Genomic DNA, 15,606 nt, shown 5'->3' on the forward strand with positions numbered 1-15,606 from the left:
GGACTTCAGTGAGGAACAATTCCCTCACTTAGGACAGGAATACGGCTTCTCCCCCGTGTGAGATCTCTGATGTCTGGAAAGACTGGACTTTCGTGAAAAACATTTCCCGCACTCAGGACAGGAATGCGGCTTCTCCCCCGTGTGAGATCTCTGATGTGTGGAAAGATGGGACTTCACTGAAAAACATTTCCCGCACTCAGGACAGGAATGCGGCTTCTCCCCCGTGTGAAATCTCTGATGTGTGAAAAGATGGGACTTTCGTGAAAAACATTTCCCGCACTCAGGACAGGAATACGGCTTCTCCCCCGTGTGAGATCTTTTATGCACAATAAGATTGGATTTAGAATTGAAACACTTCTCGCACTCAGTACAGGAATACGGTTTCTCCCCCGTGTGAGATCTCTGATGTGTGTGAAGATGGAACTTCTGTGAAAAACATTTCCCGCACTCAGGACAGGAATACGGCTTCTCCCCTGTGTGAGATCTCTGATGTCTGTAAAGATGGGACTTCCGTAAAAAACACTTCCCGCACTCCGTACAGGAAAAGCTGTTATCTGTTAGAAGGACGGCACTGTCCATCACAGTCTGAGGTTCCTCAGGATAAGAGGAATACGATGGTCCATCTACACTGTGTGGTGCCGGATGGACATTTGAGGTAGTCGGGTTTTCTCCTGGACTATACTGTGTGATGTCCTCATCTTCTACTTTACAGTCTGGAGACAAAGTGAGACAATCCTCTGAGGTTTTCCTCATCTCCCGTCCATCTACTAAAATAGAAATAAAAAGATTATTATTAGACATGAGCAGATTGGTTCCCCTAAACCAGGACTCCGCCCACATCAGGCAGCTTTGTCTCTGAGGATCCTACAATTCCCCCCTCAAGGTAACTAGTAAATGGGTCCTCTGTAGGGCGACAACTAATGATTATTTTCAGAATTGATTAGATGGATGATTATTGTTTCGATCAACTAATTGGATAAAAACTTCAAAAAAAGATTGGTGTATAATTTAGTTAATATTCTTGAATATCTATATACAGCGGTAAATATAAATATCCAGATATATAGTTGGATATTTAATCCACTCTGAGAATAACAGACAGACAGATGTATTATTAGAGGGAGAATCTGCTACATATCAGAATCAGAGATCAACATTATTAAAATATAAAAAAGAGGTAAAACGCTGTTTTGCAGATGATCAGACAGGAGTGTAATATATTATGATGGATGACAGACTCCCTTGTCATAGACAGGTAGGTGGGTACAAGCTCCCTGCACCTGATGTCACTTATGCTGGCCGTACACAAACTCATTTTTCTTTCAAAAAAACATTCATCCAATTTTCTAACCATTAGTGGGTCAAATCGGCGTTCATTTTCCATCACAGTGACGGGAAAATTCTAAGGAGCAGAACAGAAAACTTTTCTCCATCGAACAAATTTTCACATCGTGTATGTGGTTTGTGGTCAGAAGTTACATTCATTTTATAATTGAATGTTAAAAGCAAGTGGAATTTTTGAACTACACTCGTCCATTCATCGAATGTATAAATAATTTCCATACAAATATTTGTGTGAATATTCTCGTCCAAATATCGATCCGTGTATGGCCAGCATAGGACATTTAGTAGCAGCAGCATGATTTTGTTTAATCATCTGTTATGATGGGGTTAAAAAAAATAGTCCTTTATATTACAAAAACAGCAGATAATCACTACTATAATGCCGCGTACACACGATCGGTTTTCTTGTCGGAAAAAGTTATGACGGCTTTTCCGACGGGATTCTGCTCAAGTTTGCCTTGCAACCACACGGTCACGCAAAAGTTCGCTGAAATTACGACTGTCAAGAACATGGTGACGTACAACACTATGACGAGCCGAGAAAATGACGTTCAATGCTTCCGAGCATGCGTCAAATTGTTTCTGAGCATGCGTAGGGATTTTGCGGGTCAGAATTGCCACAGACAATCGCGTTTTCGGATAGGAACTTTTCCCAACCGAAAAATTAAGAGCATGCTCTCGGTCTTTTGCTGGCTGGAATTCCGCCAGCAAAAGACCGATGGAGCATAGACACGGTCGCATTTTCCGACAAAAAAATCTCCCCGGTCTTTTGCGGTGCCAAAATTCCGACCGTGTGTACGCGGCATAAGGGATTCATTTATACTGTGAAATAGTGAAAGTAATATATATCTTATATCATATATATAATAATAAATATACCCAGAAGTAGGATATATGGGGATTTTACCTGGGAGTCACACATGAAGATATATGGAGGTTAGAGGGGGAAAAAAACTTTTATATTAAAGTAATACTGAAAGCTGAAACTTTTTTTTCATGGATATAATAATTTTATATATAATGCACAATACTAGTAAACTTTTACTTTATATAATAGTAATGTCTTCTATCACCTCCAGTCTATCAGCCTCCACCTTCTCTGGGGTCAGATGCTGATCTTCCCTGCACAGAGACCTTAAAGTCATTGCAAATGTTGTATTTCTTTTTTTTTTTAAACTTGTCATACTTACCTGCTCTGTGTAAAGGGTTTGCACAGAGCAGCCCTTATTCTCCTCTTCTGGACCCCCTCCCCTCACTTCTGGCTCCTCCTGCCTTCAGAGTGCCCCTATCAGAAGCCGTATAGTATAGAGTTCCCCTATAGGAAGTTGCAAAGTATAGTATAGAGTTCCCCTATAGAAAGGTAAAGGTCTGCCTTTAGAATCACTTGCTTCTTTTTCTTGCCCGGAACTACATGCCCCATGAAATATTGTTCCTCACACATTCAAGTTCTCAGGCATTTACTGACATGTATGGATAGTGTACTGAGCTGTATTTTCTGATATGTAAAGAAATAATGCATCCTGTATGCAGGCCAATTAATCGACTGACCAACGAATGGATTATGACAACTATTTTCATAATCGATTATAATTGATTAGTTGTTTCAGCCCTACATCTCTGAATCTCCTACCAGTTAATTTCTTTATTCATGGACCTTAGTCAGAGAGTGAGGAAACAACGAGAACTGTCTTTTATAGGAGTGACAGTGATGAAGGGATTATAGGATGAGTGTCCCCACCCCCCTCTTTCACTCATTGCCATCTTCCCAACACAAGAAGTCCTGCACTTCCTTATTTAGTCCATGATTTAGTCATGAATAACAGCGGGGCTGAGCCCCACCAGAGGTCAGAGAGTGAGGATGGGGGGAGAACAACCAAGATGAAGACTGGACTGATCCTGAAGACAAGGGATGAGCCAAACACCCCCCTGTTCGGTTCGCAGCAGAACATGCGAACAGGCAAAAAATTTGTTTGAACACGCGAACACCATTAAAGTCTATGGGACACAAACATGAATAATCAAAAGTGCTAATTTTAAAGGGTTAATATGCAAGTTATTGTCATAAAAAGTGTTTGGGGACCTGGGTCCTGCCCCAGGGGACAAGGATCAATGCAAAAAAAAAGTTTTAAAAACAGACGTTTTTTCGGGAGTAGTGATTTTAAAAATGCTTAAAGTGAAACAATAAAAGTGAAATATTCCTTTAAATTTTGTACCTGGGGGGTGTCTATAGTATGCCTGTAAAGGGGCACGTTTCCCATGTTTAGAACAGTCTGACAGCAAAATAACATTTCTAAAGGAAAAAAAGTCATTTAAAAGTACTAGCGGTAATACTCATAAAAGTCAATGAAAAAAACGGCCTGGGATTCCCCCACAGTGCATTACCAGGCCCTTTGGGTCTGGTATGAATATTAAGGGGAACCCTGAACCAAAATTTAAAAAAAAAATGCGCGGGGTCTCCCCAAATTCCATACCAGGCTCTTCAGGCCCTCCCACATGCCCTCAACACAGGGAGCATGGCCTCATCCCCACAACCCTTGCCCGGTGGTTGTGGGGGTATGCGGGCGGGGGGCTTATCAGAATCTGGAAGCCCCATTTAACAAGGTGACCCCCAGATCCTGCCCCCCTGTGTGAAATGGTAATGTACCTCTACTATTTCACAAAAAAAGTGTCAAAAATGTTAAAAAAGACAATAGCCATTTTTTGACAATTCCTTTATTAATGTCTTCATCTTTCCCCGCTACTTCTTCCATCTTCTGGTCTTCCTGTGCTTCTTCCTCCGATCCTCTGCTTCTTCCTTCAGTCTTCCTGACCGCATCTTCCTCCGGCTTCTTCTTCCCCGCTACGTTCTTCGGACGATCCGCATCTATGGGAGGTTCCTGCTGTGCGACGCTTCTGTTCTTCTGACAGTTCTTATATAACTGAGGGCGTTATGTAACCGGTGACCCCGCCCCTCTCTGACATCACGGGGAAAGCCATAGGGAAGTCCCCGTGCGTCAGAGGGGGGCGTGGTCACCGGGTGGCCCCACCCTCAGTTATATAAGAACTGTCAGAAGAACAGAAGCGTCACACAGCGGGAACCTCCCATGGATGGGGATTGTCCGAAGATCGTAGCGAGGAAGAAGAAGCCGGACGAAGATGCGGACAAGAACACCGAAGGAAGAAGCAAAGGATCGGAGGAAGAAGCAGGGGAAGAACAAGATGGAGGAAGAAAACCAAATGAAGACCAGAAGAAGATGGAAGAAGAAGTGGGGAAAGAAGAAGACATTAAATAAGATTCCGATAAGCCCCCCGCCCGCAGACCCCCACAACCACCGGGCAAGGGTTGTGGGGATGAGGCCCTTATCCCCATCAACATGGGGACATCCTTCCCATGTTGAGAGCATGTGGCCTGGTACGGTTCAGGAGGGGGGGCGCTCTCTCGTCCCCCCTCTTTTTCTTGCAGCCTGCCAGGTTGCGTGCCTGGATAAGGGTCTGGTATGGATTTTTAGGGGGACCCCACGCCATTTTTTTTTAAATTTTGGCGCGGGGTTCCCCTTAAAATCCATACCAGACCTGAAGGGTCTGGTATGGATTTTGAGGGGGACCCCTACGCCATTTTTTTTTAAAATTTTGGTTTGGGATTCCCCTTAATATTCATACCAGACCCAAAGGGCCCGGTAATGCACTGTGGGGGAATCCCAGGCCATTTTTTTCAATGACCTTTATGAGTTTTGCAGAGACCCGACAATTCATTATAGCAGCCGGCGCTACCGCTAGTACTTTTAAATGACTTTTTTATCCTTTAGAAATGTCATTTTGCTCTCAGACTTTTGTAAACGTGGGAAACATGCGCCACTTTACAGGCATACTATAGACACCCCCCAAGTACGAAATTTAAAGGAATATTTCACTTTTATTTTTTCACTTTAAGCATTATTAAAATCACTGCTCCCGAAAAACGGCTGTTTTTAAAACTTTTTTTGGATTAATACATGTCCCCTGGGGCAGGACCCGGGTCCCCAAACACTTTTTATGGCAATAACTTGTATATTAACCTTTAAAATTAGCACTTTTGATTTCTCCCATAGACTTTTAAAGGGTGTTCTGAGGCTTTCGAATTTGCCACGAACACCCCAAATTGTTCTATATTCGGCAAACGGGCGAACAGCTGATGTTCCACCCAAACAGATAGCCCATCCCTACTGAAGACCACCATCATTGGGTTATTGACTCCTCCCTCATTATCACTTTTTGGCGTTTCAAAGTTTGAGGATGTTATCACATTATTATCAACATGTAAATGTTTGTGCTCCAATCAAATCATCAGATATAAAATGTCCATCTGATAGGAAATGGGTGCAAAAAAAAGTCAGGACTATGTAATGTACAACTTATTATATAGGATACAACATTGAGGATTTTATAGTATCAGAATAATGTAATGTACAACATAGAGTATATAGTGCAGGGGTCAGGAGTATGTAATCTACAATATAATTTATATAGTGCAGAGGTCAGGACTCATAATATTGGTATTGAGCAATCAGTGAAAGCTCTCTTCCTTTTGGTAATGGTTTTCATATCTTCCCCAATCAATCATTGTGTAGTCACTTTGCTGATACACTTTATTTTTTCACAGAAGCCCTATGGGTCTTTACTCAGCCCTTATTACAACCACAGTTATTTATTGGGGGTGACATCTCTATTGATGCTCACTTCTTGTTCTCTGTTCACCCCCCGTGTTGCCGTTATTATCGCCACCTCAGTTTCCGGGAATGATGTTCCCATAAAGCCTCCAGCTACCAATACTACCCATGTTGTTGAATACTGTAGCTTACTTATAGGTAAGAGTGTTGGATTTCTGATGTGGATCCCCCTCTTCCTGTTATTTTTAGTTACTATACTATTTAGCATTTATATTTCATTACAGACATACCTATATCGCATTTTCTCCTGATGAGCGGAAGTTATCCACGAAACGTGTGTAGAGCTTTCTATCAATGCATTGTCACAGCTACTATGTGTCTACTATGAGACTACCTTGAAGAATTTTGAAACAATTTTATAATATCATGTGTGCAATCAATCATGTCTATATGCAAGATTGATTACATTTAATACATTTTTAATATATACCATGTACTATGTAGGAACACTTATATGTGTGTGTGTGTGTATATATATATATATATATATATATATATATATATATATATATATATATATATATGTGTGTATTTATTTCATGTTATTTATTATATGCAATTTATTGTCCCACATGCATTCATGTGTACCATTAAATGATATATACTAATTGATTCATGTGGTCCTGGTGGTGTGCTTCATATAAAGTTCCAACCCTCCGCCATTCCCCTTCCCTCCTCTCTCTTTAGTATATAGTGCAGGTGTCAGGAGTATGTAATGTACAACATAGATTATATAGTGTAGGGGTCAGGAGTATGTAATGTACAATATAAATTATATAGTGCAGAGGTCAGGACTCTAATATTGGTATTCAGCAATCAGTGGAATCTTTCTTCCTTTTGGTAATGGTTTTCATATCTTCACCAATCATTCATTGTGTAGTCACTTTGCTGATACACTTTATTTTTTCACAGAAGCCCTATGGGCCTTTACTCAGCAATTATTACAACCACAGTTATTTATTGGGGATGACATCTCTATTGATGCTCTCTTCTTGTTCTCTATTCACCCCCCGTGTTAAGTATATAGTGCAGGGGTCAGGAGTATGCAATGTACAATATAAATTATACAGTGTAAGGGTCAGGACTCATAATATTGGTATTCAGTGATCAGTGGAAGATTAAATGTTTACACAAATGGTCCCACACCGCTGCCTCCCATCTCCTGAGACTGCACTCAGTGACTTGGGTCTGAGACTATACAGACATATCCCTCCACCCGGCACAGCCAGCAAATAACAGAGCAAGTAATCCTGGGGGGATTGTTCTGTCGGACATCTTGCCATACCCGGGTATGGGGCAGAAGACCCAAAGCACATACCCCAGGTGTCTAGGTCTAGTAACTCCTATGGTGAAAATGAACATTGTGACTACCAGCTGAACCCCAGAATCTCCATAAATCCAGTCTAAATCCATAAATTGTGTCTGCAGCACAGAGAAGGAAGATTATCCGAGAGAAATACAGGAATACAGGACGGGGAACACAGCTCAGGAAAGTGACCAGGGGATTACAGGCTGATATCACCCAGTCCCCACCCTACTCTGGACCAATCAGTGAGCAGTATGGGTGGAGGAATGTATTTAGTGTTAATGACCCACCTGTGCTGATCTCTGTAAGAGTGCCGTCCTCTAGAATTAGCCTCAATATTCCATCCTCCTCCATAGACTGCTGATGTTTGCTCACATAAGTCTCTTCTTCTTTCACCTCAACTTTAGAATCTCTCAGGTTTCCGCTCTGAATATATAATAAAAATGACATCAATTGTAACAATGCAGATAATGTACAGATCCTAATGATACTATCAGTGATTGTTCCTCATCTACCTGATAATGGTGAGGGATGGTGTGACCTTCCTGTGTGGAATCCCGGGAATACAGAGGATGGGGACATCTCTCTGGTGGGTTCCTGGTATTAGGAGGCTCCATCATATCCTTGTGTCCTTCTGAAAACTCCATCACTCCATACTCCTCATCCTCCTCTTTATACTCTTCTTTAATATTCGTATTATCATCCCTGAGGTTTCCACTCTGAATATGTAATAAAACATTAATTGTATCAGACACACTTGTGTATAAATCATAAATACCAATAATTGTCAATCATCTACCTGATGATGGTGAGGGATGGTGTGATCTTCCTGTGTGGAATCCCGGGAATACAGAGGACGGGGACATCTCTCTGGTGGGTTCCTGTAGCTGGATGACTCTACCATGGTGTCCTGGTACAGATCTTTGTTTTCTTTTGGAAACTCTGACTCCTCCATCACCCCATCCTCATCATCCTCCTCTTTTAACTCTTCTTTAACCTCAACTTTAGAATCTCTCAGGTTTCCACTCTGAATAGAATAAAAATGACATCAATGGTAACAATGTAGATAATGTACAGATCATAATGATACTATCAGTGATTGTTCCTCATCTACCTGATGATGGTGGGGGATGGTGTGATCTTCCTGTGTGGAATCCCGGGAATACAGAGGACGGGGACATCTCTCTGGTGGGTTCCCATTACTGGTTCCATCTGTAGGAAACACACACACTGACTGAATACATTGTTTCTATGTGTTTATCAGATGATGGGGGATCTAGGTGGACCCTCCGTACTGCTCTCTCCTTTACAATAAAGTCTCCTCTTACCCGGTGATGTGAGGGGCGGCTGATTGTCCATCATGACGTCCTTGTAGAGATCCTTGTGTCCTTCTAAACACTCCCACTCCTCCATGGAGAAATATAAGGTGTCAGGATGTCACTGTCTAGGAACCTGACACACACAATGATACAGTCACCATCCAGACACATCCCTTGTCTGTTACTGGATAATGTCCCAGAATTCCCAGCATCGCTCACCTCTCCTCCATGATCTCTCTGGTGACTTCTAGAATCTTCTTTGTATTTCTCTATTCTATCAGGGAGGGAGGTGGAGGCAATGTGATGGTCATATGATCTCCAGACTTCACAGGAGGAAAACTCTAGATCTGAACACAAATAGTAAAAATCAAATGATATTCCCAGAATCCTCCTCACCTGACCATTCAGGTTTCCAGTTTATCAAAGCCCCACTTCAGACTGAGATATAATTTACCCACACAGGACCCCTACACTACGCAGGTTAAAATCTTAGGCATTCTTATGGTATTACATACAATGCAGGACCAAGTCTTTGCTAGAGATGATGCTAAGGGTCCGCCCACATTCTAAGAGTATCAGAGAAAAAAAGCCAGATGAAGGGACATTGGGAGGAGGAGCTGTGAGGTCAGTGTGATGTCATAGGACATATAGACTCTGGATGGAGGGACATTGAGAGGAGGAGCTGTGAGGTCAGTGTGATGTCATAGGACATATAGACTCTGGATGGAGGGACATTGAGAGGAGGAGCTGTGAGGTCAGTGTGATGTCATAGGACATATAGACTGTGGATGGAAGGACATTGGGAGGAGGAGCTGTGAGGTCAGTGTGATGTCATAGGACATATAGACTCTGGATGGAGGGACATTGAGAGGAGGAGCTGTGAGGTCAGTGTGATGTCATAGGACATATAAACTTTGGATGGAGGGACATTGGGAGGAGGAACTGTGAGGTCAGTGTGATGTCATAATACATATTGACTCTGGATGAAGGGACATTTGGATGGGAACATTTGAGGGGTCCTCTATATGAGGCTCCTGTGCAAACTAAATCATTGTTCCTGGGTGTGTCCTACCTCTCCTTAACTGAAGAGTGAACTTTGACCTTTACCATACAGAAATCTGTCAGGAATCAGTGAAAGTAAGTTCTCATGTGAGCGGGTGACGTGCGTGTAACGAAACGTCCCACACTCCACTTGAGTGCTTTGGTCATATACCGCTTCCTCACAGTCTGAATATAGATATCAGATATTTCAACCGCTCACAAGCACAAAACAAGATGATACTTGTTTATTTGCTGAACATGGACTCTTTTATTAGAACCAAAATACAAGTCTTATATACAGTAGAAGAGGAGGTTCTTCCCTCCTGCTCATATTACTCCTAGCTCACAGACTATACAACACACATTATCATAAATATCAACACAGAACTCCTTCATACAATTGCAGGGTTAATTAGCATAAACAACAATGGGTGAAAGACTATGGCAAGCCAGACCAGACATATTTACATTATAGCAGACAACAGACAAGTGGCTGGAGTTGATGATATTAGCACCTAACAGTATGTGTCCCAACAGTATGAATCAGTCACTATTTGTAATATGGCATATACAGGGTCCCCAGAGTCTGTGTTACCTGGGGGGATATGGACCTGAATCCAAAGTAACGCCACCTCAAGGGTTCCCAGGCATACAGCTCACAAAGAGCACCATTCCCCCAAATGCCAGGGCCCATAATCGGTAAGCAAGAGGCCAGCATTCAGTCCCCTCCAAAAGCCTCTGTCCTGGTTAGGTCTGTCACATTGCAGGGTGCAGAATATGAAATGAAGGGTGCAGGACACAGTACATGGGATGCAAGACATGGGGTTCAGAACATTGCAGGACATGGGGTGCAGAACACAGGACATGGAGTGCAGAACACAGGACAGTAATCCAATCCCCCTCCCCCGTGTCCTCCTGCATGTCCTGTACATCTCCCCCAGCAGTGTGTGAGAGCAGAGTGGATGGAGAGGACATCTTGTGTACATAAAGCAGCATGTCCCTCCCTGGCTGGTTTCTTAGCTGGCTGCTTTGCAGGCTTGTCCTGGTTACTCCTGTAAGGACCTTGTAGTCCTGTTTCTCAGCACCTTGTGGGGATCTTTGTGGCAGTGCCGAGGTGGCGCCATGTTGGAGATTCGGTCCCGCTCCTTCCTCTCTGTTCTGCCGGAGGGCTCTGCAGGGACACAGGCAGCTGTGGGTGGAAGCAGGAGCCAATGGTGACAGTAATGCGGCTGCGGAAAGGAGAAAGATCGGCAGCGGGAGCTCAGTGAGATGAGTCCTCTCATGTCCTGTCCAGTCCACCCCTCACTTCACAGGTCTGTGCCATCATCTCCTCCTCCCCTCCCCCTCCCGCCTGGCCCCGCTCCGAGCCACATTCCTGTCTGAATAATGTGTCCGGGTTTCAGGCAGAAACATTATTCAGCAAAAAGAGAAAAATTTAACCCTGCGCTCACCCAACAGAAAAGCAGCTCACACAACAAATAGGATATTGTCAAAATTTCAGTGCATAGACAAGTGTAGCGCTTGTAAATTTAAAAACTTATATACATTTATAAGAGTAAAGAAACGTCTATATCGATCAACAATAAATACAAAATATGACAAATTAACAAATAAAGTCTTTGATGATCTTCAGGTGTTTTTTAGACTGAAAGAGGCTGATGTTAGTCCAAAAAAGTATATAATTCCTTATTCACCACGTGGGTAACGCATGCAAAGATGTGATGGACCCTCCACATAGAGAAAAAGTGAAGGCTTACCGGAAGGATTGAACTCATAGGAACGTACGTTCAATGAGTCAATCAAGCTTGTAGCCCCAACGGGCAATGAGAAGGAAGGGCCTCACGATTAGATGGCGACAAGACTCCCAAACATATCCAGACTCCTGACGGAACTTTAGAATGGATGGCAGACCTTCCCACAGATCATCTCAGATGGATAGCCTCCTCTGCCACCAAATCCTGCAACGTCTCCTCTCTACATCCTTCCAAATGGAAATCCCTTTGTCCTCTCTGTATCTTAGATCACTTAAGTAATCTAAGATACAGAAAGGACAAAGGGATTTCCATTTGGAAGGACGTAGAGAGGAGACGTTGCAGGATTTGGTGACAGAGGAGGCTATACATCTGAGATGATCTGTGGGAAGGTCTGCCATCCATTCTAAAGTTCCATCAGGAGTCTGGATATGTTTGGGAGTCTTGTCGCCATCTAATCGTGAGGCCCTTCCTTCTCATTGCCCGTTGGGGCTACAAGCTTGATTGACTCATTGAACGTACGTTCCTATGAGTTCAATCCTTCCGGTAAGCCTTCATTTTTTCTCTATGTGGAGGGTCCATCACATCTTTGCATGCGTTACCCACGTGGTGAATAAGGAATTATATACTTTTTTGGACTAACATCAGACACTTTCAGTCTAAAAAACACCTGAAGATCATCAAAGACTTTATTTGTTAATTTGTCATATTTTGTATTTATTGTTGATCGATATAGACGTTTCTTTACTCTTATAAATGTATATAAGTTTTTAAATTTACAAGCGCTACACTTGTCTATGCACAGAAACATTATTCAGACCAACAGTGAGAATGGGCTGACAAGAGCCCAGGGGCCAGGACGCCATTTCTAGTCACCATGGTGACCTGGGATTTGTTGTGCCCTGACTTATGGTGACCATAGAGACATGGAAATTCAGCTGGTTCAGCAGGGATCGGTCACATTTCCATCCATGTGTGGTCACTGCCGGATAAAAGTCACTCCATCAGCGGCTGCAGCCAATAGCTTCATCACTGATCTGTGTATTCTGAGAGCGGAGGAGCGCCTCCCATTGTCAGAATACAATAGTGCAGCGGGGAGGATTCCCCCATCCCCCTCCAATGTATGGATGGGGGAATCACTTCAGTTTTTTCCTCTCATCCCGCTGGCTGAACGATAAAACTGAACCATGTATGGCCAGCTTTGGAAGCAAAATATATTTATCATTAGTGATGGGCTCCGGTGTGTGGGAAACCCCACATTCCCAATCCCGTCAGGAAGCAGACACTACACAGAGCTAATCACAGGCAGTGAGACATTTCCCGATCTGTACAGCTGAAGAGCAGGAAATGTCTCCCTGTCTGTGATTAGGACTGTGCAGTGTTGGCTTCCTGGTGGGATCGGGAATGTGGGGTTTCCAACACACGCAAGCCCATCACTATTCATCATCAACTGATCCTCCCTGAAGGGGTTAATCTAGGTTTCCACACTTATATATGTGTGTATCATTATCTGCTGGGGATAAAAGACATCACAGTGACTATGGAGGAAGAGGACGGACATGACGGGGGGTTACTGGGTGTAAATAGAAAATAATATCTTATTACCTCGTCTGCTGCCTCTTCCAGCAATGTCTCCTCTCTACTTCCTCCCGACTCACCTCTCACCCAGAACTTCCTGTCTGTACCCATCATCACTTCCTGTCTGTACCTGACATCACTTCCTGTCTGTACCTGACATCACTTTCTGTCTGTACCTGACATCACTTCCTGTCTTTACCTGACATCACTTCCTGTCTGTACCTGACATCACTTCCTGTCTTCCAAGCTCCACCGTTGACAGGAAGCATGTGGCCTCCACTCCACTTTTTTTTTTTACCTGAACTTTATTGTTAATCTCTGCAGCTGGAGCTCCACTGTCACAGGAAAAATGTGTTCTCCACAACTCCACTTTTTTTATTTTCAAATAAACGTATTAATTCATTAATTAATTATTACTAATGTAACAACCAACAAATAGACGATACTACAGGAAGTAGAGGTCACATGATTTCTGTGTAGAGTGGAGCTCCAGTAATTGCAGTCTGCAGTACGTACTGAGCCATTCTGTTGTTCTTATTCATTGAGCCGGGGGATTTCCAGAAATACAAGAAGATATTTTTGGTAGGTTTTGTACTTTCTGTTAAAGTTCTGTCCTTAATCACTTCAATACCGGACACTTTCACCCCCGTCCTGCCCAGGACAATTTTCAGCTTTCAGCGCTCTCACACTTTGAATGACAATTGCAGTCATGCTACATTGTACACATGTGAGTTTTTAATCATTTTCTTCACACAAATAGAGCTTTATTTTGGTGGTATTTAATCACTGCTGGGTTATTTATGTTTAACTTAATAAAAAAAAAACGTTTTTCTTAGTTTCTGTCAGTACATTTTGTAAACAGGTAATTTTTCTCCTTCACTGATGTGTGCTGATGAGGTTGCACTGATAGGCAGCACTGATCGGCACTGACTGGCATCACTGATGGGTACTGATTGGCGTCATTGATGGGTACTGATTGGCGTCACTGATGGGTACTGATTGGCGTCACTGATGGGTACTGATTGGTGTCACTGATGGGTACTGATTGGCATCACTGATGGGTACTGATTGGTGTCACTGATGGGTACTGATTGGCATCACTGATGGGTACTGATTGGCGTCACTGATGGGTACTGATTGGTGTCACTGATGGGTACTGATTGGCATCACTGATGGGTACTGATTGGCGTCACTGATGGGTACTGATTGGTGTCACTGATGGGTACTGATTGGCGTCACTGATGGGTACTGATTGGCATCACTGATGGGTACTGATTGGCGTCACTGATGGGTACTGATTGGTGTCACTGATGGGTACTGATTGGCGTCACTGATGGGTACTGATTGGCGTCACTGATGGGCACTGATTGGTGGCAGTGGGGCCTTTACTGTAATCAGGGCACTGATGATGTCCCCTGCGAGGAGATGCCACTGATTGGCTGTCCTCACCACACACTCTGCCAGTGTGAGGCGATGAGAGCCGATTACCGGCACTTCAGCATTTACATGTGACCGGCTGTGATTGGACACAGCCGATCACATGGTTAAAGAGATCCTAGGAACACACCGCGGCCGTGATCGCTGCGCGCCCCCGCAGACATGCAAGAGCAGCCATTCTGGGGTGACTTCATATGACATCCACCCAGAATGAGACCCGCACCGCTCCTCCGTCATTCGACGTTGGGTGGGCAGCAAGTGGTTAAGTTAACTTTGTAAACTGGATTTGTTTGTAAAAGTGATTGTTTAACATTTACCAATTTACATTTTTGGTGATGATGGAAGTTGATGTTTATGTTGGAAGAAGAAAACAATCCATGTCTCTAATCACAATCTCATTGTCCTTTTTTGCTCCACCTTCATGCCAACTAACAGGACCAAGACTGAGACACACATCGATCTCCACACAAAAAATGTTTACAGTTCAATGGTATGTCGGCATTAAACCTCCATCTTCTTGAAAATCATATCTGTTCTGCTGCAAATAAAATCCATTTAACGATCGCCCGGCCGCATTGTACTGAGGACGGGGGCGCGGTACTGAGGACAGGGGGGGTGCTGTACTGAGGACGGGGGGCGCTGTACTGAGGACGGGGGGGGGTGCTGTACTGAGGACGGGGGGCGCTGTACTGAGGACGGGGGGCGCTGTACTGAGGACGGGGGGCGCTGTACTGAGGACGGGGTGCGCTGTACTGAGGACGGGGGGCGCTGTACTGAGGACGGGGGGCGCTGTACTGAGGACGGGGGGCGTTGTACTGAGGACGGGGTGCGCTGTACTGAGGACGGGGGGCGCTGTACTGAGGACGGGGGGCGCTGTACTGAGGACGGGGGCGCTGTACTGAGGACGGGGGCGCTGTACTGATGATGGGGGGCACTGTACTGAGGACGGGGGGCGCTGTACTGAGGACGGGGGGCGCTGTACTGAGGACGGGGGGCGCTGTACTGAGGACGGGGGGCACTGTACTGAGCACGGGGGGCGCTGTACTGAGGACGGGGGGCGCTGTACTGAGGACGGGGGGCACTGTACTGAGGACGGGGGGCACTGTACTGAGCACGGGGGGCGCTGTACTGAGGACGGGGGGCGC

The 15,606-nt window shown here is 44.2% G+C and overlaps 1 protein-coding gene across 1 annotated transcript in view; it reads right to left on the bottom strand.

The window, feature by feature from the left end:
* Window positions 1-15,606, bottom strand: part of LOC141121983 (uncharacterized) — a 289,647-nt gene that overhangs the window by 197,831 nt on the left and 76,210 nt on the right. The window contains 1 exon segment of the mRNA XM_073611768.1: window positions 240-547. Coding sequence (XP_073467869.1) covers window positions 240-547 — 308 coding nt within the window.

This window comes from Aquarana catesbeiana, unplaced genomic scaffold (genome assembly GCF_042186555.1).
Source record: "Aquarana catesbeiana isolate 2022-GZ unplaced genomic scaffold, ASM4218655v1 unanchor236, whole genome shotgun sequence".
Classification (NCBI taxonomy): Eukaryota; Metazoa; Chordata; class Amphibia; order Anura; family Ranidae; genus Aquarana; species Aquarana catesbeiana.